Here is a 25,548-nt window from a genome sequence, read left to right on the forward strand (position 1 = left end):
CACACACACACACACACACATACACGGTCATCTTATTAACATCATTCATGAGAATTGAACATTAATCTTTTCTGTAATACCTGATGTTGATATAAACACCACTCACAGGAAACTGAATTATTGGATTATTTTATTTTAGTTTATATTCAGATATTAAACACTGAAACACATGGCACACAGAGCAGCCATTTTATCTGTTACCTGTGGAATGATGCCCCGTTCTTCAGGCTCCGGTTTTCCCATCATGGTGTACGATTTTCCTGCTCCAGTTTGTCCATAAGCAAAAATACACACATTATAACCTTCAAATGCGTGCAGTAGCATCTGCTCTCCAATATCCAAATACACCTGCTTCTGGGAAATAAACATGGGATCGTCCTCCTGCACACATCCATACACACATACATACACACACACACACACACACACACACACACACACACACACACATACTCGCACACACATACACATACACACACACACACATCCAAGCACACACATACACACACACATAGACACATACACACACGCATACACATACACACACGCGCACACACATAGACACACACATACAGACAGACACACACGCACACACATACACATACATACACATGCACACACAACAGAAAAATATTAATAAAATATACACATTGGGAAATATAATAATATGTCACATACATACACACACACACACATACACACATACACACACACAGACACACACTCACATACATACACACACACACATACGGAGCTTACTGTAGTGTGTGACCAGTAGGAGTAGTCGAAGGTGAAGCTCTTGGCGGTGTGTGTTGGCTGATTCGGGTTCCTGATGCCTGAGAGGAAAAGATCACTGGTTAGAACATCGAGATTCGTAACGTAGGATTAATTAAAAGTGTTTTTATTTTAATTCGTTTTAACATATAACAGTTTTATCAAACAGATTAAAGACCGTGTGTGTGTGTATGTTTGTTGTATGTGTGTGTATACTCACACGTAGTATTGCCCTGCATGTGTATTACACACTTGGCGTCTCGGCTTGTCTCTCGGGAGTTGAAGGGTCTGACTCGCACCGCCACCTTGACAGAGGCAGCCATGTTGCCCCACCCCCACCTTTATCTGAAAGAGCCAATCAGAGAGCAGAATTACACACAAAGACAAAAAGTCCACTAGAGATGCTGCAAATGGACGCGGTCCTCATCTGCCCTCCGGACCTGTCTGTTCCTTCCTGATGCTCTACTTCTGCTTGGAGCCTCCTTCACCTGAGAACCTCTCACTGCTGCTGAGGTCCACAAGGAGAGCCTAAAGTTTATCATGAGGCTGCTGTGGATGGTGTCACACAGACACCCTAAAGATGGTCAAGTCCTAATCATTACACAGAAGATAATTTCACTGCACATAACGCTAAAACTCTAATGAAATCAGAAATGACTCTGATACTCATACATACAGATATATCTGACTCTATAAAACACATATATTGAAGGGGTGTATTTATTTATAATCGCACTATCCGGTGTCACCCAGATGAGGACGGGTTCCCTTTTGAGTCTGATTCCTCTCAAGGTTTCTTCCTCATGTTGTCTCAGGGAGTTTTTCCTCACCACCGTCACCTTGGGCTGCTCATTAGGGATAAATTCATAAATTTAACATCTATAATTGATATTCAGGTTTCTCTAAAGATGCTATGTGACAATGTACATTGTTACAAGTTCTGTATAAATAAAATAAAACTGAATTGAACTGGGAGCTGAGAAGACGACTGCAAGGTGAGGGACATTTCTGTGGTTTTACTGGTTGTGGAATGATGTGGCAGATCTGAACCATTTACATCACAGGTATTACAGAATCCACACTGTCTCACTCTCTGTCTGTCTCTCTGTCTCTCTCTCTCTCTCTCTGTCTTTCTGCTGCTTTATTGGTGTAAATATTAGATTACTTTATTGTGATTCTGGTGACCTGAAGCATAACATGTTAATAACAAATGAACGTTAGAAGGTTATTGATCATAAAGTAGTAAATGGTTAATAAAGAGCTGAAAAGTGGAATAATCTTATAAAGATATCTGTACGTGTAAAACCTGTCTGACTGATTTGGGATTCTGGAGTTTATCCGTGTCAGTGTCTATGGGAGTATTTTGCAGACAATTTTCAAAAGCAATCACTTAAAATCCAAACACACTGGAGTATAGTCCCTCCCCCAACATTGACTGACAGGTTTCTGTACAAGGCATGGGAGGGAAATGCAAAGGGATTTGCAATTCCGTATGAATTTGGTCAGGCTCCGTGTGCGATCCCGAGGAAGTGAAATAGTACATGGGGTAACTGCTATTGCTATGACAATATGACAGGGTCATAACTGCAATTGAAAATGGACTTTGTGTTTCCGTTTGAAATTTAGCAGACACGATTTCCATTTTCATTTAAATTATTTCACAATTTATGCGTCAATTAGGAAACGCAATTGCTTTTGAAAATTGTCCATAAAACACTTCCATAAGTGTCTTCATATCCTGCACATCTTCCCCAAATCCCTAATCAGCTAAACTGTGTTATTCTCAAACTGTGGTCTTCAGCAGGGTGGGATTGTGTTCACACTCATCTCTCTGTCTCTCACACTCTCTCTCTCGTTCACTCTCTCTCTCTTGCTCGCTCACTCTCTCTTTCGCGCTTACTCTCACACTCTCTCTCTGTCTTTCGCGCTCTCTCTCACACTCTCTCTCGCTCTCTGAAAACATAATAATAATTTTACTCGTCTATAATGGAGTGTTTGGACAAAGTGCATTCACATAGCCATTGTTTTTGTTTTGGGGTGCCAATACATTTGTCACGTATACTTTTAAGAGAAATGTTATTATTAAGAAAGAATCTCTCATTGTAATGATGTAAGAGGAAATATGATCTCCAAATGTTAGAGTGGAAAATGTGAATCGTGTGTGTGAGCGTGTGTGTGTGTGTGTGCGTGTGTGTGTGGCTAAGCCGTCATGTGGTCCTGTCACCCAGCTCAAATCACACACAAACACACAAACCGCTACATTGTATTTCAGACTCTAGGCGCGCGCTCACGGCTTTCTATAAATAACTGGACCGTTGCTTTGATGCGCGCGCACACGGGCGGTAGATGTTTTGGAGCTCGTGCCCGTGCGGCAGTCCCGGGCAGGACAGTAGAGGCTACACCCGTTTGTACCGAAATTTAACGAAGCGGAACCGAATAAATTCTACTCACCTTCACAGTACCGGGGAAACGGGCTGCTCTCCGCTCGCCCTGTCCGCGTGCGCGTCCGGTTAGATCTCCCCCATGCCCATATTTTCTGGAACACGGAAAACTAACGCCAGGATGAGAGTTAAAAACTTTTCTCTCCCCTGTGAGCTCAGTGGTACTGCCCGCGGTTACTGCACAGCGCCGGTATGGAGCATACCACTGTCAGCTGCGCTGGGGGGAGGGGCCGGGGGAGGGGCCGGAGAGTAGGGGGACAGTGTGTGGGGGCGCTGTGTCCTCACTGAGTTAAAAACTATTTCTCTGATGGAATTCTTCCGTGACAGAGAAGTGAAGTGACTGTTTTAGCGGGAAAGAATGTTTAAATAAACATTTAACATAACCCATTTTAATAGTTTGTTTCTGTTATTAAATGTCTTGTAAATCTGATTGTTAACAACCACTGAGTCAGTGTGGTGACGTTTAATGAGCTTTTCCACCTCAAAGGAAAATCGCACATCCTAAAAGAATTCTTTGATCACGTGTTGCGGTGGGCGGGGTTAGAACGCACAATGAACACGTGACACTTTTAGTGAGTAATGTGTGCATAATCGGGTTGTGTTTTTAAAAAGTGAAGTTCTGTTTCCACAGAACTTCGTGGAAACAGGGGTGTGTGTGTGTACATGGTCAGGACTTTTATTAGTTTAAGTTCGGTCACTGTGTTCAGGAGTTCTGTAGGTTTATATTCTCTGTTTGGAGACATAACATTCTCATGTACATTGTTCAGCTGTTGCTTCTGTCCAGTGTTTTAGATATTTTTCTTTTTGTGAATTAATAATGTGATTTGGTCTGTCTGGTGTTTGGTCTGGTGTTTGGTCTAGGGTTTGATCTGGTGTTTGGTCTGGTGTTTAGACTAGGATTTGGTCCGGTGTTTAGTCTAGGGTTTGATCTGGTGTTTGGTCTGGTGTTTAGTCTGGGGTTTGGTCTGGTGTTTGGTCTAGGGTTTGGTCTGGTGATTGGTCTGTTGTTTAGTCTAGGGTTTGATCTGGTGTTTAGTCTAGGGTTTGGTCTGGGGTTTGGTCTGGTGTTTAGTCTAGGGTTTGTTTGGTCTGGTGTTTAGTCTAGGGTTTAATCTGGTGTTTAGTCTAGGGTTTTTTTCTGGGGTTTGGTCTGGTGTTTAGGCTAGGGTTTGTTTGGTCTGGTGTTTAGTCTAGGGTTTGATCCGGTGTTTAGTCTGGGGTTTGATCTGGTGTTTGGTCTGGTGTTTAGTCTGGGGTTTGGTCTAGGGTTTGGTCTGGTGTTTGGTCTGGTGTTTAGTCTGGGGTTTGGTCTGGTGTTTAGTCTGGGGTTTGGTCTAGGGTTTGGTCTGGTGTTTAGTCTAGGGTTTGTTTGGTCTGGTGTTTAGTCTAGGGTTTGATCTGGTGTTCAGTCTAGGGTTTGGTCTTGGGTTTGGTCTGGTGTTTTGTCTGGTGTTTAGTCTAGGGTTTGTTTGGTCTGGTGTTTAGTCTAGGGTTTGGTCTGGTGTTTAGTCTAGGGTTTGGTTTGGTGTTTAGTCTGGAATTTGGGTTGGTGTTTGGTCTGGGGTTTGGAACTAGGGTTTGGTCTAAGGTTTGGTCTGGGGTTTGGCTGGACATGTTTTGGATTGTAAAGTCAGCGCTAAGACTAGCTTGCTGAGGAGGCTTCTCTCTGGGGTTAGCGCTTGGTATCTCAGTGCTTTGTGATAGAGGTTCTCTTAATGATTAGCGGGTACAGTCCTAATTCTGCTCTGCAGGAGTTATTTGGAGTTTTTCGTTGTACCCATAGTATATTTGTGCAGAATTCTGCTGCAGAGTCTCTACTGGGTGTTTGTCCCAGTTACTGAACTCTTGGTTTGTGTGCGGACCCCAGACCTCACATCTGTACAGCACAATGGTGTTCTAGAACCGACTGAATGATTTTTAGCCAGATTCCGATTGGGATGTCAATTTTGATTTTGTTCTTAATAGTGTAAACAGCTCTTGGTGCTTCTTCTCTCAGTTGTTTCACAGTTTTATTGAAGTTTCCCGTGTTGGTGATGTTTTTGAGGTGTGTGTAGTTCTGAGTGTGTTCAAGGGGCATGTTGTCTAATATGAAATGATGATGTTGGTCTTGACGACTAAGTGCTTTTTTGGATATCATTATTTTAGTTTTTTTTGGGATAACTGACAGAGCCCATGTCTGACAGAAGATGTGTAGGAGGACTGGATGCTGCTGTAGACCGTCTTTTGTGGGTGACAGAAGCATCTTGACTTGACTTGATTTGGATTAGGGTTTGTAGAGCGCATACATGGTCTGATGTGAGATATTTTGGTTGATTTGCGTGTGGATTAGGTTTGTAGAGTGTATATGTGGTCTGATGTGTGATATTTTGGTTGATTTGAGTGTGGATTAGGGTTTGTAGAGCATATATGTGGTCTGATGTCTGACATTTTGGTTGATTTTAGTGTGGATTAGGGTTTGTAGAGCGTATATGTGGTCTGATGTGAGATATTTTGGTTGACTTGCGTGTGGATTAGGGTTTGTAGAGCGTATATGTGGTCTGATGTCTGATATTTTGGTTGATTTGAGTGTGGATTAGGGTTTGTAGAGCATATATGTGGTCTGATGTCTGATATTTTGGTTGATTTTAGTGTGGATTAGGATTTGTAGAGCGTATATGTGGTCTGATGTGAGATATTTTGGTTGACTTGCGTGTGGATTAGGGTTTGTAGAGCGTATATGTGGTCTGATGTCTGATATTTTGGTTGATTTGAGTGTGGATTAGGGTTTGTAGAGTGTATATGTGGTCTCCATCCATCCATCCATCTTCTATACCGCTTATCCTTCTGCAGGGTCACGGGGAACCTGGAGCCTATCCCTGGAAGCATCGGGCACAAGGCGGGGTACACCCTGGACAGGGTGCCAATGTATGTGTGGTCTGTTGTGTAATATTTTGATTGATTTGTGTGTGGATTAGGGTTTGTAGAGTGTATATGTGGTCTGATATTTTGGTTGATTTTTGTGTGGATTAGGATTTGTAGAGTGTATATTTGGTCCGATGTGAGATATTTTGGTTGCTTTGCGTGTGGATTAAGATTTGTAGAGTGTATATGTGGTCTGATGTGAGATATTGAAGCCAGTTTAGCGTTGACTGTGGCCATTTCTGTCAGAAAATTGAGGAGTCGGCTGTTTAGGATGTTGCATAAAAGTTTAAATGGTTGCTGTTTACAAAAATACCACGGTAATTTTTGGGTTCGAATTTTTCGAGCTCGACCTATAGCGAGCTGCATACGCATGCACACACGCACGCGTTGCACCCGGGAGGTTGATGCTCGAGAGGCTACGGAGCGATAGAGACGCGAGCTGTCTTCAGGTACGTATTTTTTTTTCGGTCAATACGCGGAATTATTTCATACGCGCGAGCTTTCTGAAGCCAGTGACGGTGACGCGATTCTACAGAACTGAGAGCTCGCGCACCTGCACCGCGGGAATGGAGCAGAAACCCGAGTGATGAGCGGCGGAGTGTACGGAGGAGGTAAGACACCGAGTTCTACCGGAACTCGCGCTCGATGGTGTCCGGTAATGACGGCCACTGCCTACTGCAGGCACGCGCCACGGAGCTGCCCGCTTAATATACACACACACACACAAAACGGCACGTCAGCATATCTGTATTAATACAATTTCTAATACACACAAATACCCATAGTGCGCGCGCGCGCGTGTGTGTGTGTTTAATAAGTCTCTCTCAGATGAAGTTGGAGTGTTGGTGTTTGATATCGGCTCTTTTTCCACCAGAGCAGATTACGCTGGAGAGGACTGCCCAAAGGTGCATCTTCATCGAGACCTCCATCTATCCTTTCATCTTTCCCTCTATACCTCCATCTTTTCCTCTATACCTCCATCTATCCCATCATCTCTCCATCTATCCCTTTATCTATCCATCTATCCCTTCATCTTACCCTGTATAATTCCATCTATCACTTCATCTTTTCCCTCTATACCTCCATCTATCCCATCATCTCTCCATCTATCCCTTCATCTTTCCCTCTATACCTCCATCTATCCCATCATCTCTCCATCTATCCCTTCATCTTTCCCTCTATACCTCCATCTATCCCTTCATCTTTCCCTCTATACCTCTACACTTATACACTACACCTGAACACTACAACATCCCCGCCTCTTCCTCTGCAAAACTGCAGTGCTAACAGCGTATCCAATCACAGGCTGCCAGTGCAGGAGGAGCCCATCAGCCAAGTGCTGTAAGGTAGGTGGACACTTGTACAGGAGAAATCTGCATGAGTGAGTCAGTTTAGCAATGAGAGGCGATAAGGACAGTTTGTTAGTCAGAACTACATCGAGGTTGCATGTAGTGACAGATTGTGAGATCTGAGAGTTTTCCAGGGAGATCACAAGATTTTGAACTGGGGTTGCATCTCCAGGGAAGTACATCAGCTCAGTATTGCTGGGATTTGCTTTCAGATGATTAGCTGCCTTCAAAGATGAGATGTTTGCCAGACATTCTGAAATACGTGCAGAAACGAATGTCTGAGGGAGGAAAGTAGACAATCAGCATCAGCATAGTAGTGGTTAAAAAACCCATGTAAGGATATGATCTCACTGAGAGAGCAGGTGTAGAGGATTTGACCTCACTGAGAGAGCAGAAGAGGACCCAGCACTGAGCCTTATGGAACACCAGTGGACAGTCTGAATTGAGCAGATGTGGATCACCAGTTGCTGATGTCTGAGATATCTAGAGTGGGTTTCTTCATGATACTAATAACTCTTGCTGTCTTGGAGGCAGTCGGTAAATGATCAGATGCTATGGATTCGTTAATGATCGAAGACATTAATGGATGGTCTGGAGCATTGTGGAAGGGATGGAATCCACCTGGCAGGTCAAAATAAGGACAAAATAATCTACAGGATCAGATCTAATGTTGAGTGTGATGCAGTCTACATCTCTGTAGAGAAGAACCTGCAGCCTGTTTCAGAGTTATCCCAGAACTGTGGAGAATCATTGAGGTAAAAAAAAAAAATCACTGATTAGCTCCAGATGCTAGTTCTGACGGCATTAATTACCTAGCCAACTACAATCTGGCAAGTTCTAACTTACTGCAAGGTGTAGAGACTTAGCTGAAAGTTAATGTGTGATGGATTAGGTTAGATCTGTGCTCTGAGGGTCAGAGTTTAGGTTCTGAGTTTAGACGTTTAGAAGGTCAGATTTAATGTATTTAAGTCACATCACATTGTTTCAGAACGATGTCTCTGTGACCTTCAGCCTTAACGCAGTTGTCCACAGTTTTGCGAATGGCCGTGCCACTGGACTTGTATTGGACAGTGGAGCTACACACACCACGGCCATCCCAGTGCATGATGGGTACGTCCTACAGCAAGGTAAATTCATACAGAGTATGAGACTGAGAGTGGGACTGAGAGTTGGACTGAGAGTGAGACTGTTAGTGGGACTGAGAGTGGGACTGAGTGAGTTTGACAGTGAGAGAGAGAGAGAGCTTGAAATTATCATCATTTGTTTTTAAAAATGTAATAATGAAATATTTTATGTTATTTGTTTATAACACTTTTCCTGTGTGATGTACCTGAGTTTCATTTATTCTGCGTATTAACACTGAGTGATTAACATCAACATCAGTCTGCAGGAGTCTGAAACTAAGCCGAAGGTCAACGTCCATGAGGAGTTTTTGGATTTCAACATTTTAACTTCACTATTTCTGTGAAATTCCTTCAACTTTGTTGTGTACATGACTACACTGAGACACACACACACACACACACACACACACATACACATACACACACACACACACACACACACACACACACACACACACATACATATACACACTCTTGGTTATCCGTCGTATCGTAGACCATTTTGTCATCAGGTAAAGGTAAGGTAAAAAGATCTCCTCTTCCCATTCTGGATGGAAATTGTATGTTTTCGTCTTCTTTCATGGAGCCTCCACCATTCTAGCTTAACCGTTTCCTCATTGGCTGACGTTTGGGATAGTAACTGACCGGTGCTCTTCTCTTATCTCATTGGTCAGTTTAATGAAAATAAATATGGCAGTTGGATCAAGAAAAACAGAGAGAGACGCTTGCAAAACTGCAAAACATTAATCAGGCATGGTGTCTTTTTGTATTTATTTTTATTTTATTTTTGGGAGTTACCGGGACAGTGATGAAGATCTACCAGTCGATTGCGGTTGACACTGCCCTACGACCACTGCCCTACTCCCTACGACCACTACCCTACTCACTACTCCCTACGACCACTGCCCTACTCCCTACTCCCTACGACAACTGCGCTACTCACTACTCCCTACGACCACTGCCCTACGACCACTGCCCTACTCACTACTCCCTATGACCACTGCCCTACGACCACTGCCCTACTCACTACTCCCTATGACCACTGCCCTACTCACTACCCCCTATGACCACTGCCCTACTCACTACTCCCTACACACTACATTACTCCCTACGACCACTGCCCTACAACACTGCCCTACTCACTACTCCCTATGACCACTGACCTACTCACTACTCCCTACGACCATTGCCCTACGACAACTGCCCTACTCACTACTCCCTATGACCACTGCCCTACTACTGCTCCCTACACACTACTCACTACTCCCTACAACCACTGCCCTACAACCACTGCCCTACAACCACTGCCCTACTCACTACTCCCTATGACCATTGCCCTGCGACCACTGCCCTACTCACTACTCCCTACGTCAACTGCCCTAGTCACTACTCCCTACGACCACTGCCCTATTCACTATTCCCTACACACTACTCCCTACGACCACTGCCCTACTCACTACTCCCTACGACCATTGCTCTAAGACAACTGCCCTACTCACTACTCCCTATGACCACTGCCCTACTACTACTCCCTACACACTACTCACTACTCCCTACAACCACTGCCCTACAACCACTGCCCTACTCACTACTCCCTATGACCATTGCCCTGCGACCATTGCCCTACTCACTACTCCCTACGACAACTGCCCTAGTCACTACTCCCTACGACCACTGCCCTATTCACTATTCCCTACGACAACTGTGCTACTCACTACTCCCTACGACCACTGCCCTACGACCACTGCCCTACTCACTACTCCCTATGACCACTGCCCTACGACCACTGCCCTACTCACTACTCCCTACGACAACTGCCCTACTCACTACTCCCTATGACCACTGCCCTACTCACTACTCCCTACACACTACTCATTACTCCCTACGACCACCGCCCTACAACACTGCCCTACTCACTACTCCGTATGACCACTGACCTACTCACTACTCCCTACGACCATTGCCCTACGACAACTGCCCTACTCACTACTCCCTATGACCACTGCCCTACTACTGCTCCCTACACACTACTCACTACTCCCTACAACCACTGCCCTACAACCACTGCCCTACTCACTACTCCCTATGACCATTGCCCTGCGACCACTGCCCTACTCACTACTCCCTACGACAACTGCCCTATTCACTATTCCCTACACACTACTCCCTACGACCACTGCCCTAGTCACTACTCCCTACGACCATTGCCCTAAGACAACTGCCCTACTCACTACTCCCTATGACCACTGCCCTACTACTACTCCCTACACACTACTCACTACTCCCTACAACCACTGCCCTACAACCACTGCCCTACTCACTACTCCCTATGACCACTGCCCTGCGACCATTGCCCTACTCACTACTCCCTACGACAACTGCCCTAGTCACTACTCCCTACGACCACTGCCCTATTCACTATTCCCTACACACTACTCCCTACGACCACTGCCCTACTCACTACTCCCTACGACCACTGCCCTACTCACTACTCCCTACGACCACTGCCCTATGACCACTGCCCTACGACAACTGCCCTACTCACTTCTCCCTACGACCACTGCCCTATGACCACTGCCCTACTTACTACTCCCTACGACCACTGCCCTACTCACTACTCCCTACGACCACTGCCATATGACCACTGCCCTACTCACTACTCCCTACGACCACTGCCATATGACCACTTCCCCACTCACTACTCCCTACGACCACTGCCCTTCTCACTACTCCCTATGACCACTGCCCTACTCACTACTCCCTACGACCACTGCCATATGACCACTGCCCTACTCACTATTCCCTATGACCCCTGCCCTACTCACTACTCCCTATGACCACTGCCATATGACCACTGCCCTACTCACTACTCCCTACGACCCCTGCCCTACTCACTACTCCCTATGACCACTGCCCTACTCACTACTTCCTACGACCACTGCCCTACTCACTACTCCCTACGCACTACTCACTACTCCCTACGACAACTGCCATATGACCACTGCCTTACGACCACTGCCCCACGACCACTGCCCTACTCACTACTCCCTACACACAACTCACTACTCCCTACGAACACTGCCCTACGACCACTGCCCTACTCACTACTCCCTACTCACTACAAATGTCTTCCTACTCCATATTACCTATTCCCTACTTCTTATTCACTACCTTCCATTTCCTATGCATTACTCCCTGCTCTAGTCACTACTCCTCTCTCTGTCTGTCTTTCTGTCAGGAGCCTGTGAGAGAGGGAGCTCGTCCAATGTGTGGACAAAGAAAGACAAACTGCCTCTTATCACAAAGTCCTGGCACACATATATGTGTAATGTAAGGGCAAACACACACACACACACACACACACACACACACACACAGAGTTTATCACTGTATTTTCTGTCTGTCTATCAGGAGGTGATTCAGGATTTTCAGGCTTCAGTGCTTCAAGTTTCTGACTCACCGTATGATGAACAGTGAGTGGATTTGAAAACAACACATACATACACACACACACACAATAACAATTGACTGTTTCATATAATCACTGGTGTATTAACCTGCTACAGCCTCAGCAACTCATTACTTAATGAATTTCCTGGTTACACAACTGTACTATTTGAGCACGTAGTATTAGCACATTTATAGAAGGGGTGTATTTATTTATAATCGCATTATCCGGTGTCACCCAGATGAGGACGGGTTCCCTTCTGAGTCTGGTTCCTCTCAACGTTTCTTCCTCATTGTCACACATCGTGACGGACCAGAGATAAGGCGGATGCAAGTGCAGGATAACAGTTGTTTATTTAAAGAGACAGGCAGGCAGACAAATCCTAAACGTGATCCAAAACGTAATCCATAAACATGCAAGAGGTCAGGCGATTGGCAAACAGGCATACACGGGGCAAGGCAGGAATCTAGGTCGTTAAACAAAACAAGACACGAACTAAGGCGAGGGACTGGGAGCGGATAATCCAGCGCGAACTCGCTTATGGCTATGGCTATGGCTATGGCTATGGCTATGGCACGAACTAAACTAACGCTAAACACTTACTTACTATATACGACTTCTTAATCTTCCACCTCGTGTGCTGGGAAGCGCGCGGTATATATGCGGACATGATTAGCGTGTAAACTGCTATCAGCTGGGAGCAATACAGACCCACGTGAATTCCCAGCCAATGACGGAACAGGGAGGAGACATGACAAACATAAACAAAACACACGTGTCCCAATGTCACTACGGTCGACAGCGGAAAAGCAGGTGCTCGCGCATTTGCGCTTAGAGCACACTGCTTCAAGGGGGAATCGTGACACTCATATCGTCTCAGGGAGTTTTTCCTCACCAACGTCGCCTCTGGCTGCTCATTAGGGATAAATTCATACATTTAAAATCTATATCCTGAATTTATATATTTCTGTAAAGCTGCTCTGGGACAATGTCCATTGTTAAAAGCTCTATACAAATAAAACTGAACTGAACCGAATTACTCACACAAGACTGAAAATGTTGTTTACTACATTTCATTTTACTATGTCTACATGTCTGTGTATCTCTCCTGTGCTGTGTGTGTGTGTGTGTGTGTGTGTGTGCAGGGTTTGTCAGAGTGACCAGCATCAGCATGTGTGACATCGATATCAGACCTGTATGTTCCCTACACAACTTTCTACAAACAGGTCTGTGTGTGTGTGTGTGTATGTATGTGTGTGTCTGTGTGTGCTTTATAGAATGATGATAAACGCATATCATATGCAAAGCCTTCACAGCTCTTCTTTTTTCTGTCTTCAAACGATGACTAAAGACCTTCCACTTAATGGAGTACTTAAATACATTTTTGTGTCTTGTTATTTGTTTACTATATTCATCTCCCAAACAGGGTTTTATACCGTGTGTTTACTTTTTTAGACTGATGTTACTTTTAGTCCATGATCTAGTGAACCAGTATCAGGATATATTTATTGATAGAAATTTATACACGCATATATCTTCTACTTCTTTCAACTGCTCCCGTTAAGGGTCACCACAGCAGACAATCCATCTCAGTTATGATTTTATGATCCGCATATTTGATTTGGCACAAGTTTTTTACGCCCTTCTTGACACAACCCTCTGTTTTATCTGGGCTTAGGACCAGTGCTGAGAGTGCACTAGCTTGGTGGCTATATATATATATATATATATATATATATATATATATATATATATATATGTGTGTGTGTGTGTGTGTGTGTGTGTGTGTGAGGGTCTCTATGGGAGTGTCATTGTAACAGGTGGAAATACTTTGCTGCAAGGATTCACTGAAAGACTCAATAGGGAGCTATCGCAGAAAGCACCGCCTGTAAGTAACACACACACAATATGGCAGTTGCTCTGGTTTACTCTCTGTGTAGAGTATGAGGCTGAAGCTGATTGCGAGTAACAATTCGATGGAGCGACGCCTCAGTTCGTGGATCGGTGGCTTGATTTTGGCGTCGCTGGTGAGAAACACATCTAAATCTTTATTCTGTATCTTTACAACCGAACTTCTTCTTTAACTCACCTTAGGATCACCAGCTTAGTCCTGCTCTGGGATAAACACTCTGAAATTCATCCCTTCATCTACATGGCACTTTCCAGTAAATGTGGATCTCGAAGCAGGAATATGATGAAGGTGGGAAACAGAGTGTGGAGAGAAAATGTCCTTAAATCACAGCAATAATAAACATCTGACAAAGTGATTTCTAATAAAGTTCAACTCATTATTCAGTCTGTTATTCACTCTGTTTATTCCTCTGTCTGTTATTCACTCTGTTTATTCCTCTGTCTGTTATTCACTCTGTTTGTTCCTGTCAGTTATTCACTCTGTTTATTACTGTCTGTTATTCTCTCTATTTATTCCTCTGTCTGATATTCACTTTGTTTATTCCTGTCTGTTGTTCATTCTGTTTATTCTGCTGTCTGTGATTCACTCTGTTTATTCCTGTCTGTTATTCACTCTGTTTATTCCTCTGTCTGTTATTCACTCTGTTTATTCCTGTCTGTTATTCATTCTGTTTATTCCTCTGTCTGTTATGCACTCTGTTTATTCCTGTCTGTTATTCACTCTGTTTGTTCCTCTATCTGTTATTCACTCTGTTTATTCCTCTGTCTGTTTTTCACTCTAATAATAATAATAATAAACTTTATTGTATAAAGCGCCTTTAAAGCAGCTTCTCAAAGCGCTGTACATAAAATCACAGTCCACAGAAAAATAAAACAAATAAAAGTTAATAAGAACAAAAACAACAACATTAATAATAAAAATAATTATAAAACAATCTAAAAAGACATCAGCAGTCGAATGCAAGTTTTAAAAAGTGTGTCTTGAGAAGAGCTTTAAAAATGCCAAAAGTCTGGGCTTCCCTGAGTTCAGGAGGAAGAGAGTTCCAAAGTGAAGGAGCATAGACAGAAAAAGCCCTGTCACCCATAGATTTTAGGTGTGTTTGTGGAACAGTTAACAGATTACACTGTGAGGAGCGCAGTCTGCGATTTGGGGTGTAAGGGATTAATAAGCCAGATAAGTATTGCGGAGCCAATCCATGTAATGCCTTGTATGTCAACATCATGATCTTGAAATCGACACAGAACCTGACCGGGAGCCAGTGTAAGGACTTCAAAACAGGAGTAATATGGTCACATTTCTTGGTTCCCGTCAGGATCCGGGCGGCAGAGTTCTGAACGTATTGCAGTTTGTTTATTGCGGTTTTAGAAACTCCGGCTAAAACGGCATTACAGTAATCCAGCCGTGTGACAACAAATGAATTAATCAACTTTTCAGCGACAGATAAGTTTAGCATGGGGCGTAGTCTGGCTATATTTCTGAGGTGAAAAAAGGATGCCTTCACAGTGCCCTGAACAAAAAAATCAAAAGTGAGGCTGGGGTCAAAAATTACACCAAGGTTCCTCATCTTACTTTGGGTCTCTAAAACAGAGCCATCAACAGAGACAGTGGAGCCGCTTTGCGAATTTGATGACGAGAACCTATAAGCATAACCTCAGTTTTCCCGCTGTTCAGGCAAGGGAAAGTTATTGTTCATCCATGTTTTTATCTCAGAAATACAGTCAGAAAGATAACAAGCATCAATGTTTTCACCAGATTTAGAGTGAATGTAGATTTGGGTATCGTTGGCATAAAAGTGATAATGGAGGCCAAGCGATCGCAGCAGATGCCCAAGTGGAGATAGATAAATATTGAAGAGTAGAGGGCCTAGAACTGAACCTTGAGGAACACCAGTGAGCACCGAGCAAGTGTCAGACCTAAAGCCACACATAGAAATAAACTGGGAACGGTGAGTAAAATAGGATTTAAACCAGTTTAAAACTGTCCCGGACACACCAAAAACACTTTCAATGCGGGTAAGTAAAAGACCATGATCCACAGTATCGAAGGCGGCTCTAAGGTCAAGAAGAATAAGAAGTGAGGTAGCTCCAGAATCAGAGGCCATCAACAAGTCATTGGTGACTTTGACCAACGCCGTTTCAGTGCTGTGAAATTTACGAAAACCTGACTGAAGGGGTTCAAAGAGGTTATTGGTTGTAAGATGAGTACAGAGTTGAGAGGCAACAACACGCTCAAGTATTTTTGCCAAAAACGGAAGATTTGAGATGGGACGAAAATTGTTAAAATCATCCACAGAAACATTTTCTCTCTTTGGTACAGGTGTAACAGCAGCGGTCTTTAGTACTGCTGGAACGACCCCAGTCTCCAGTGATTAATTTATAATGCTGAGGAGAGTAGGGCACCACACAGCGAAGCACAATTTGAATAAATTTGTAGGAACTGGATCCAGCAAGCAAGTGGTAGATTTCATGCTGGATACCTCCCTTGTGAGAGCCTCAGAATTAAGCAGTGAGAAATGTGTGAAAGAAGCACCAGTGAACCCAGACAGACGAAGGAGTGAAGTGGCACAGTCAGGGTTAACAGGAATTTCTTTGCGAACATTAACAATCTTAGAATTAAAAAACTGTAGAAAAGAATCACAGAGCTGCTGAGAAACAGGCAAAGTGGTAATAGCATTAACTTGAAGCAATCTGTTTATGGTTTGGAACAAGTGTCTGGGATTATTTTGATTATTTACAATAGCCTGAGAGAAGTAAGAGGATCTTTCAGTCTCCAGTAGTGCACGATAATCCCCCAGAAGATCTTTTCACGCTTGATAGTAGACATTCAGTCCAGTAAGGCGCCATTTTCGCTCCATTTTCCGACATACAGCCTTTCTAGAGCACAGATTGTCATTATACCAGGGAGCAGAGCGGGAGAATGTGACCTTACGTGACCTTCTAGGAGCAAAAGTGTCAAGATTAGCAGCAAGAGTGGAATTTAGCTGCAGAACTTTCTCCTCCGGTGATGAGGGATGAAGATCGCTTAGGATGGAAACCACAGAATTGGAGAAAGCTGTGTGATCGATAGACTTCCACTTCCGGAAGGTTACTGTTCGGATGGTAGGCTCACTTGAATGATACAGTTCGAGGTTAAAAAAGACAGCTGAATGATCAGACAGTCCAATGTCAATAGATAAACTCTGTTTATTCCTCTCTGTTTTTCACTCTGTTTGTTCCTCTGTCTGTTATTCACTCTGTTTATTTCTCTGTCTGTAACACACTCTGTTTGTTTCTCTGTCTGTTATTCACTCTTTTTATTCCTGTCTGTTATTCACTCTGTTTATTCCTGTCTGTCATTCACTCTGTTTATTCCTCTGTCTGTTATTCCTGTAAGAAAGCTGAAACATAACCTCTGCTGACACACACACACACACACACACACACACACACACACACACACTAGTGTTCATCTAACCACCTGCAGTTTCTGATTCCAGCAATTACACACTTTATTACCACATATTTAAGTATAGTACATTTCTCTCAGTTTAAGACCACAGAAACTGAAACTTAGCAGAAATGACCAGATAAAAGTGTTTAAATCAGGAAAAGTGTGTGTTTATAAAGCCACTTTTATACAGATAGTGAAACACCTCTACACCGCTGTAACTACACACTTAATGACATTTATTACAGACTTGTTTATTAAAAGTGTGAGAAACATTACTAGATATTTCACATTTGCAGCATTTGGCAGACGACCTCATAAAGAGCAGCTTACATTTATCTCATTTATACATCTGAGCAGTTGAGGGTTAGGGTTAGGGGCCTCGCTCAGGGGCCCAGTGGTGGCAGATACTAGAGAGAGTGAGGTTTAATGAGTGAGTAATGAAATAAAATGTAAAGGTAGTTGTGTTATCTGTAACAGATCTTGTGTGTCTTTTTACATCCTTGATGCTGATCTTCAAAAATTAAATTATCTTCTTTTCTAGACTCTGACTTTTCTGTTCACTTTCACAAAGCAGTTTGTTCTTCTCACTAATGAGATTCTTAACAAAACAGATTTATAGAAACAACTCGCATAAGAACCTTTATATCAATAATGATATAAATAACCGATGGAAAAAAGAGAAAAAGTCTGAGGAGTGTAAAGCGGAGAGACAGGGACCTCTAGTGGCGGAGAGGGGAATATTAAAGAGGAAAAAAAATAAAGGTGCATTTAATTTATTATAGTCTACTTATAGACATGACAGCTTTATAAACACAGAGTGACCACCCCCACCCCCCCTCCCCCCCCCCCACACACACTATAACATAACATGTTCTTTTATGTTAATCATTAAATTCTTTGCTTTAATTTTGCTTTCGTGAGGGTGATGCTGATCTCGCGCTACTGTGTATGTGTGGGTGCGCGCGCGCGTGAGTGTGTGTCGATCCTCCACAATTGGCCAACTCAGTCTGTCAATCTCGGAGAAAGGGGTGGAGCCATGCAACGCGGTCGTTCGCTTTTACCGCAGTACTGTACCCGGATTATAGTGCGCGCTGCGGCACATACATACACACACACACACACACACACACACACATACTAAGCCCCGCACCGGTCTAACAGCGCTCACGCATACACACATAAACACAGAAATAAACAGCGCTGCAGCGGAAACATGTCAAAACCAGAGGAGAAGAAGGAGTCTGGCGGATGGAAAGAATTCTTTTGGAATCCGCGCACACACGAGCTGTTGGGCCGAACCGCAAGCAGCTGGGGTGAGAGTCTCTCTCTCTCTCTCTCTCTCTCTCTCTCTCTCTCTCACACACACACACACACACACACACACACACACACACACACACACACACACACACACACACACACACACACACACACACACACACACACACACACACACACACACACACACACACACACACACACACAGTCGCTTATGTAAGAGCGCAGGATCCGGACGTACCTGCGCGGCCTCCTGTGCTATTTCATTAAGCATAATATAATCGATTCATCTGCGTTCTGTGTGGGAGTGTATAACAGCTTTGTAAGGCCTACCGTGTGTGTGTGTGTGTGTGTGTGTGTGTGTGTGTGGTTGTGTGTATTATAGCTTTGTAAGGCCTACTGCGTGTGTGTGTTTGTGTGTGCTTGTGTGTGCTTAACAGCTTTGTAAGGCCTATTGTGTGTTTGTGTGCGTGTGTGTGTGTCTGGGAGTGTGTGTGCTTAACAGCTTTGTAAGGCCTACTGTGTGAGTGTGAGAGAGAGAGAGAGAGATTACTGTAAAATCACAGATGGTTGAAATAAGAATCTGCAGCTCCCATGCGCACCCAAAATGAATGTCACATCTGCGTGCACATTTCTTCTGTATTCATAATAAACTACGTTTTCCACAGGGTCTGAAAAAAGGTGTGTGTGTGTGCTAAGATTAAAGGAGGGGTTTAAAATGATGTATTAAATCACTGTAGTATACTTTGTTATACAGTAACGTTTGTTTATCCATATCTCGAGTAAATTACACCTTGACACCCCTACACTGGACTGTACCATTTCCTCAAATATATACAGATGTGCGGTATACAGCTGTGTGATTGACTGAGCTTCATTCTTTTTTCTTCTTTCTGGTTGATCCACAAGCACTCAGATGACGAGATTTCCTGCATCTCCCCAACACACTCATCCATTATATAATATAGTGTGTGTGTGTGTGTGTGAACCACAGGGCACAGTGCTACGATGACATCACCATTAGTGCCTGAATGAGTGGGGGAGGCAGAGATAGACTGTGTGTGTGTGTCTATATATATATATATATATATATATATATATATATATATATATATATATATATATATATATATATATATATACACTGTATATAGATGGAGAGATAGATAAGATAGAGATAAGAGAGACAAGAGATAAAGAGGAAGATGGAGGGATTAAATTGACAGGATTGTAGATGCGCTGTTCTGACATTTGCTCAGGGCTATAATGAAGAGAGAGAATAATGGAAGAGAATAATGGTGCATAACTGGGTCTCACACACAATAACAAAACCCTTCAAAGTACACACTGAAACAAATCAGGCATCTACTCACGAAGTGGAAGAACACAGAAGCTTCCCGAACATTCTGTACATAATAACAATAATAATATTAGTAGTTGATTGCTGTTATATTAAGCTCCACTCTTCTGGGACGGCTTTCCACTAGATAAAGTGCAAAAGTCTTAGGCAAATTTAGTCATAAATGTTTATTTCATTTTAGATGTTGTAGTTTATTTTAAGAGTGTAGTATTGACAACACATTTTAGATTTCCAAATATGACTTTTTCAAGAAAAGTGTCTTGTCCACCATGGACAATCCCCCCCCTTAAAATTTATTTTCTCTCCTTAGTTACTTGGCATTTTCCTGTAATAGTGTTGTGTTGATTTTGGTTGGTTTTCCCTAGATCTTGGTTCTTTTCCTACGTTTTGGTTGTTTGTTAGGGTGGCCAACTGGGGACGGCACTCCGCCACCCTAACCCGCTGAGGACATCATTCCACCATCCTGTTCTGCTGAGGACATTGCTCTTCCTCCCTGTTCTCCTGAGGACACTGTGCCACCTCCCTGCTTTGCTGAGGCTGTTGCTCTGCCTCTTTGCTTTGTTGAGGACATCGCTCTCCCCCGCTGGTCTCCCAGTGGTCGTCTTTCCCCTGCTGGTCTTACACTGCTTACTGCTAGTCACTTCCACTTCTGGCTCACGGTGGTCATTGTTTCCCATTCTGGCCTCACAGTGCTTGTCGCTTCCCCGTCTGGTACCGGTATGGATGTTGCTCTTTCCAGGGTTCCCTCCTGAGTTTTGGGTGCTTCAGCACATGGGGTGGCTGTGGCTCAGGTGGTAGAGTGGGTTGTCCACTAATCGTAGGGCTGGCGGTTCGATTCCTGGCCCAAATGACTCCACACACTGAAGTGTCCTTGGGCAAGACACTGAACCCCAAGTTGCTCCCGATGGTAAGCTAGAGCCTTGCCATTGGTGTGTGTGTGTGTGAGAATGGGTGAATGAGACACAGTGTAAAGAGCTTTGGATAAAAGCACTATATGAGTGCAGACCAAATCCACTATGGACAATCTCAAGCCCAGACCACCCAGTGTGTGTGTGTGTGTGTGTGTGTGTGTGTGTGTGTGTGTGTTTATATACATTTCATTAATGTTAACTGGATCAGGAACACAACACAAATAGGAACATTTGATTAGAAACACATGAACATAACATGGGATCAGGAACACAGGAACATGGTCTGATAAGAGAGAGAGAGAGACCGAGGTGGAGAGTTAGAGAGTGAGAGAAAGTGACCGGAGCACAGGGACAGTACACTGAGACACTCCAGTTGTTCTTTATAACATGTTCACCACTGATGTCTTTCTTCTACTTCTCTCTGTGTGTGTGTGTGTAGGTTTGATTCTGCTCTTCTATGTGGTCTTCTACACGTTTCTTGCTGGAATGTTCTGCCTCACCATGTACGTTATGCTGCTCACACTTGATGATTATACACCAACCTGGCAGGACCGACTTGCTACACCAGGTATACACACATACACACACACACACACACACACACACACACACACATCTCACAGGGACGTATATGTATACACACACATATACACAAATTGAATTTTATTGTGATATCATTACACAACGTACCCTTACGTGTGTGTGTGTGTGTGTGTGTGTGTGTGTGTGTGTGTAGGATTGATGATCAGGCCTAAAGGTGAAGATTTGGAAATCATATATAATATAAAAAACACTGAAAGCTGGGACAAATATGTTCAGGCACTCAACACCTTCCTCACCCGTAAGTACAGTACATCTTTGTGTGTGTGTGTATGTGTGTGTATGTGTGTGTATGTTTGGGTCAGTGTGTGTGTATGTGTGTGAGTGTGGGTCAGTGTGTGTGTGTGTGTGTGTGTGTGAGTGTGGGTCAGTGTGTGAGTGTGAGTGTAGGTCAGTGTGTGTGTGAGTGTAGGTCAGGGTGTGTGTGAGTGTGGGTCGGTGTGTATGTGTGAGTGTGGGTCAGTGTGTATGTGTGTCTGTGTGTGTGTAGTGAGTGTGGGTCAGTGTGTATGTGTGTGAGTGTGGGTCAGTGTATGTGTGTGTGTGTGGGTCAGTGTATGTGTGTCTGTGCGTGTGTGTGAGTGTGGGTCAGTGTATGTGTGTGTGTAGTGAGTGTGGGTCAGTGTGAGTGTGGGTCAGTGTATGTGTGTGTGTGTGTGTGTGTAGTGAGTGTGGGTCAGCGAGTGTGGGTCAGTGTATGTGTGTGTGAGTGTGGGTCAGTGTATGTGTATGTGTGTGTGAGTGTGGGTCAGTGTATGTGTGTGTGTGTAGTGAGTGTGGGTCAGTGTGTGTGTGTGTGAGTGTGGGTCAGTGTATGTGTATGTGTGTGTGAGTGTGGGTCAGTGTATGTGTGTGTGTGTAGTGAGTGTGGGTCAGTGTGTGTGTGTGTGAGTGTGGGTCAGTGTATGTGTGTGTGTAGTGAGTGTGGGTCAGTGTGTGTGTGTAGTGAGTGTGGGTCAGTGTATGTGAGTGTGGGTCAGTGTGTGTGTGTGTGTGTGTGTGTGTGTGTAGTGAGTGTGGGTCAGTGTGTGTGTGTGAGTGTGGGTCAGTGTATGTGTGTGTGTGTGTGTGTGTGTGTGTAGTGAGTGTGGGTCACTGTATGTGAGAAATGAAATTCTGAAAAAAACAACAACTGTGGTACGCCTGAGGCAATTATTCTCTCTCTCTCTGTTTCGCTGTCTCTCTCTCTGTCTGTCTCCCTCTCTCTCCCTGTCTAGCTTATAATAATTCTCAGCAGGTGCTGAATAATGATGCATGTACTCCGGATAAGTATTATTTTCAGGAGGACAGCGGGAATGTGCGTAATAACCCCAAAAGGGCGTGTCAGTTTAACCGCACCATGCTTGAGGATTGTTCTGGACTTGTTGACCGAACCTACGGTTACAGCGATGGAAAACCCTGTGTGCTCATCAAATTGAACAGGGTAATGACCAATCACAGCACAGACATCACCAATGGCCAATCACAGCACAGACATCACCAATGGCCAATCACAACACAGACATCAACAATGGCCAATCACAGCACAGACATCACCAATGACCAATCACAGCACAGATACCACTAATGATCAGTCACAGCACAGACATCAACAATGACCAATCACAGCACAGATACCACTAATGACTAATCACAGCACAGACATCACCAATGACCAATCACAGCTCACACGCAGTCTGCTCTGAAAGTATTGGAACACAAGGCCGGTTCTCTTGTTTGTGCTGAACACTGAAGACATTTGGGTTTGAGATCAAAAGATGAATGAGATGATAGATCAGAATTTCAGCCTCATTTCCTGATATTTACATCTAGATTTATTAAACTATTTAGAACATGGCATCTTTTATTTGAACGCACCCATTTTTCAAGTGATCAAAAATATTGGAACCTGTGACTGACAGGTGTTTCTTGTTGCCCAGGTGTATCCTGTTAGCTTAAAATGAATAGTTCTGAATGTCTACTCTTGGTCTGAGCCCTGGGTTTCACCTGAAGGTGAAGAGTGTATTTGTTATTATCAAAAACAAAAAGAATTGTCCTTGCCGTTCCAATACTTTAAGAGGGGAAATGTGTGATTAATTATTGGTCGTTGACCAGTTAATGAGCAATGATATTAATCACAACAGAGACATTACTAATGACCAATCACAGCTCATATATATCCCACAAACTCTCTCTCTCTCTCTCACACACACATACACACACACACACACACACACACACACACACTAATAATGGTTAATTACTTTTTGAGTTATTGTTTTGACCTTTTTTAGGTTATTGGAATGTTGCCAGGGAAAGATGGCCAGTCTCCATATATCACCTGTGGAACAAAGGCAAGACACACACGCACACACACGTGACTCACATAGTTATTATATTCATAAACTCCTGTGTTTGTTAGAGCGAGCGAGAGAGAGTCTGTGTGTGTGGTTAATACAAACACATGTTCTACATTATAAACTACACAACACACATTCATCACAACCTCTGTCTCTATCTCTTTGTAGAAGGAGGTGAACAATGATTTTGTTGATGTCACTTATTTTCCTCCTAATGGGACATTTAATTTGATGTATTATCCGTACTATGGCCTACGCGCCCAGGTGAGTGTGTGTGTGTGTGTGTGTGTATGTATGTGTGCATTTCCAAATTTAATTGTTTAATGTCATTTGTTTGTGAACCTTCTGCCATCATTTACACATTTGAATGGCCATGTAATACGAAGCATGATAAGATGTATTATGGACGTGTGTGTGTGTGTGTGTGTGTGTGTGTCTCCAGGTGAACTACACTCAGCCTCTGGTAGCGGTGAAGTTTGTGAACGTAACTCTGGACACTGATGTGAACATTGAATGTAAAATCAACTCCAACACAATCACAGAATTCAGCGAGCGTGACAAGTTCGCTGGCCGAGTTTCCTTTAAACTGCGCATCAACAGTATCTAGACACACACACACACATACACACACACTCTTTCACACTTCACACACACATACACACACTCACTCACTCACTCTCACACACACGCTCACTCTCACACACACACACACTCTCTCACACACACACAGACACTCAAGTCAAAAAGTTGCTTTATTGGCATGAAAACTATTAACATTTTTATTGCTAAAGCTTAGGTACAGACAAATTAGAAAATCTCTCTCACACACACTCTCTCTCGCTCGCTCACTCTCTCTCTCTCTCTCTCACACACACACACACACACGTGCACACAGAGTTTTCAGTTAGTCAGTGAGTCCCTAACAGATGACATGATGTTTACTTCTTGTTTGAGGATATGATGGATTTGCAGTCTGACTTTGTCAGTAACGGGGAACATTTTTTGTGTATGTGTGTGTGTGTGTGTCTATGGGTTTGTGTGTGTCAGTAATTGTGTATGTTGTTTAAATCATTCCATAATTGAAAGAAAAATATACAGATAATCAGATCAGATTGAGGCTTTAAGGCTGGGCATAAAGAGTTTTGCTTTTGTGGGAGGAGCTACTGCTGTTGAGTGGGTGTGGCCTAAATTGTGTGAACAACATTTATTTATTTGCTGTTATTTATTTTATTTATTTATATAATAAACATATTAACACGCTGATGCTGCACATATCAATCACCAATCACTAATCACCAATCAGTTTAAACCTGAATATCAGCAAATACGCTTCAGAGAAGAGATGTGTGTGTGTGTGCGCGTGTGTATGTGTGTGTAAGTCACATTAATTTTATTGATTTTGTTTTTACTTCAGTTTGTTCTTTAACTTCTTCGCCCCTGCTGATGTTTATTGTGTTAGTGCTAATGCTAATCACGACACATCACAGTAATATTAATACAGTTTACAGCCGATAATAAGAAGCTCTATCACTCTCTCTGTCCTGATTCTCTAATCATAATCACTATTTGTCTGTGTCTGTCTGTCTCTGTCTGTCTGTCTCTCCTGTGCTGTGTTTAAAAATAACGATCACGTATTTGCCATTATTAATTGTTTTTATTTGTTTGTTGATCTTTGCTGTTTT

The 25,548-nt window shown here is 43.3% G+C and overlaps 3 protein-coding genes across 5 annotated transcripts in view; 2 read left to right on the forward strand and 1 right to left on the reverse strand.

The window, feature by feature from the left end:
- Positions 1–3,381, reverse strand: part of LOC128619153 (kinesin-like protein KIF1C) — a 12,714-nt gene extending 9,333 nt beyond the window's left edge. The window contains exons 1-4 of one of the 2 annotated variants that reach the window (XM_053643111.1): positions 3,226–3,381; positions 995–1,119; positions 760–836; positions 202–381 (exon numbers count right to left, since the gene is read on the reverse strand). In XM_053643111.1, the coding sequence (XP_053499086.1) occupies positions 202–381; positions 760–836; positions 995–1,097 (360 nt within the window). In that variant the 5' untranslated portion in view covers positions 1,098–1,119; positions 3,226–3,381. The other variant, XM_053643110.1, reaches the window with a different exon arrangement.
- A 3,025-nt stretch (positions 3,382–6,406) lies between these two features.
- Positions 6,407–14,959, forward strand: actl6b (actin-like 6B). The gene is made up of 11 exons (XM_053643622.1): positions 6,407–6,433; positions 6,547–6,565; positions 6,652–6,727; positions 6,996–7,021; positions 7,422–7,462; positions 8,454–8,592; positions 11,828–11,919; positions 12,001–12,062; positions 13,183–13,263; positions 13,858–13,925; positions 14,132–14,959. The coding sequence occupies exons 1-9, from the start codon at positions 6,407–6,409 to the stop codon at positions 13,214–13,216; spliced, it is 516 nt and encodes a 171-aa protein (XP_053499597.1). The 3' UTR covers positions 13,217–13,263; positions 13,858–13,925; positions 14,132–14,959.
- Positions 14,960–18,459: 3,500 nt separating this feature from the next.
- Positions 18,460–25,407, forward strand: atp1b2a (ATPase Na+/K+ transporting subunit beta 2a). 2 transcript variants are annotated; one of them, XM_053643232.1, is made up of 7 exons: positions 18,460–18,691; positions 21,367–21,495; positions 21,664–21,768; positions 22,745–22,950; positions 23,801–23,860; positions 24,035–24,130; positions 24,309–25,407. In XM_053643232.1, exons 1-7 carry the CDS (start codon positions 18,592–18,594, stop codon positions 24,471–24,473), a joined length of 861 nt encoding a protein of 286 aa, XP_053499207.1. In that variant the 5' UTR covers positions 18,460–18,591; the 3' UTR covers positions 24,474–25,407. The 2 variants fall into 2 exon arrangements, with proteins under 2 accessions (XP_053499207.1, XP_053499208.1); XM_053643233.1 differs by lacking the exon at positions 18,460–18,691 and adding an exon at positions 20,862–20,923.
- Positions 25,408–25,548: the final 141 nt, after the last annotated feature.

Source organism: Ictalurus furcatus, chromosome 15 (genome assembly GCF_023375685.1).
Source record: "Ictalurus furcatus strain D&B chromosome 15, Billie_1.0, whole genome shotgun sequence".
Taxonomy (NCBI): Eukaryota; Metazoa; Chordata; class Actinopteri; order Siluriformes; family Ictaluridae; genus Ictalurus; species Ictalurus furcatus.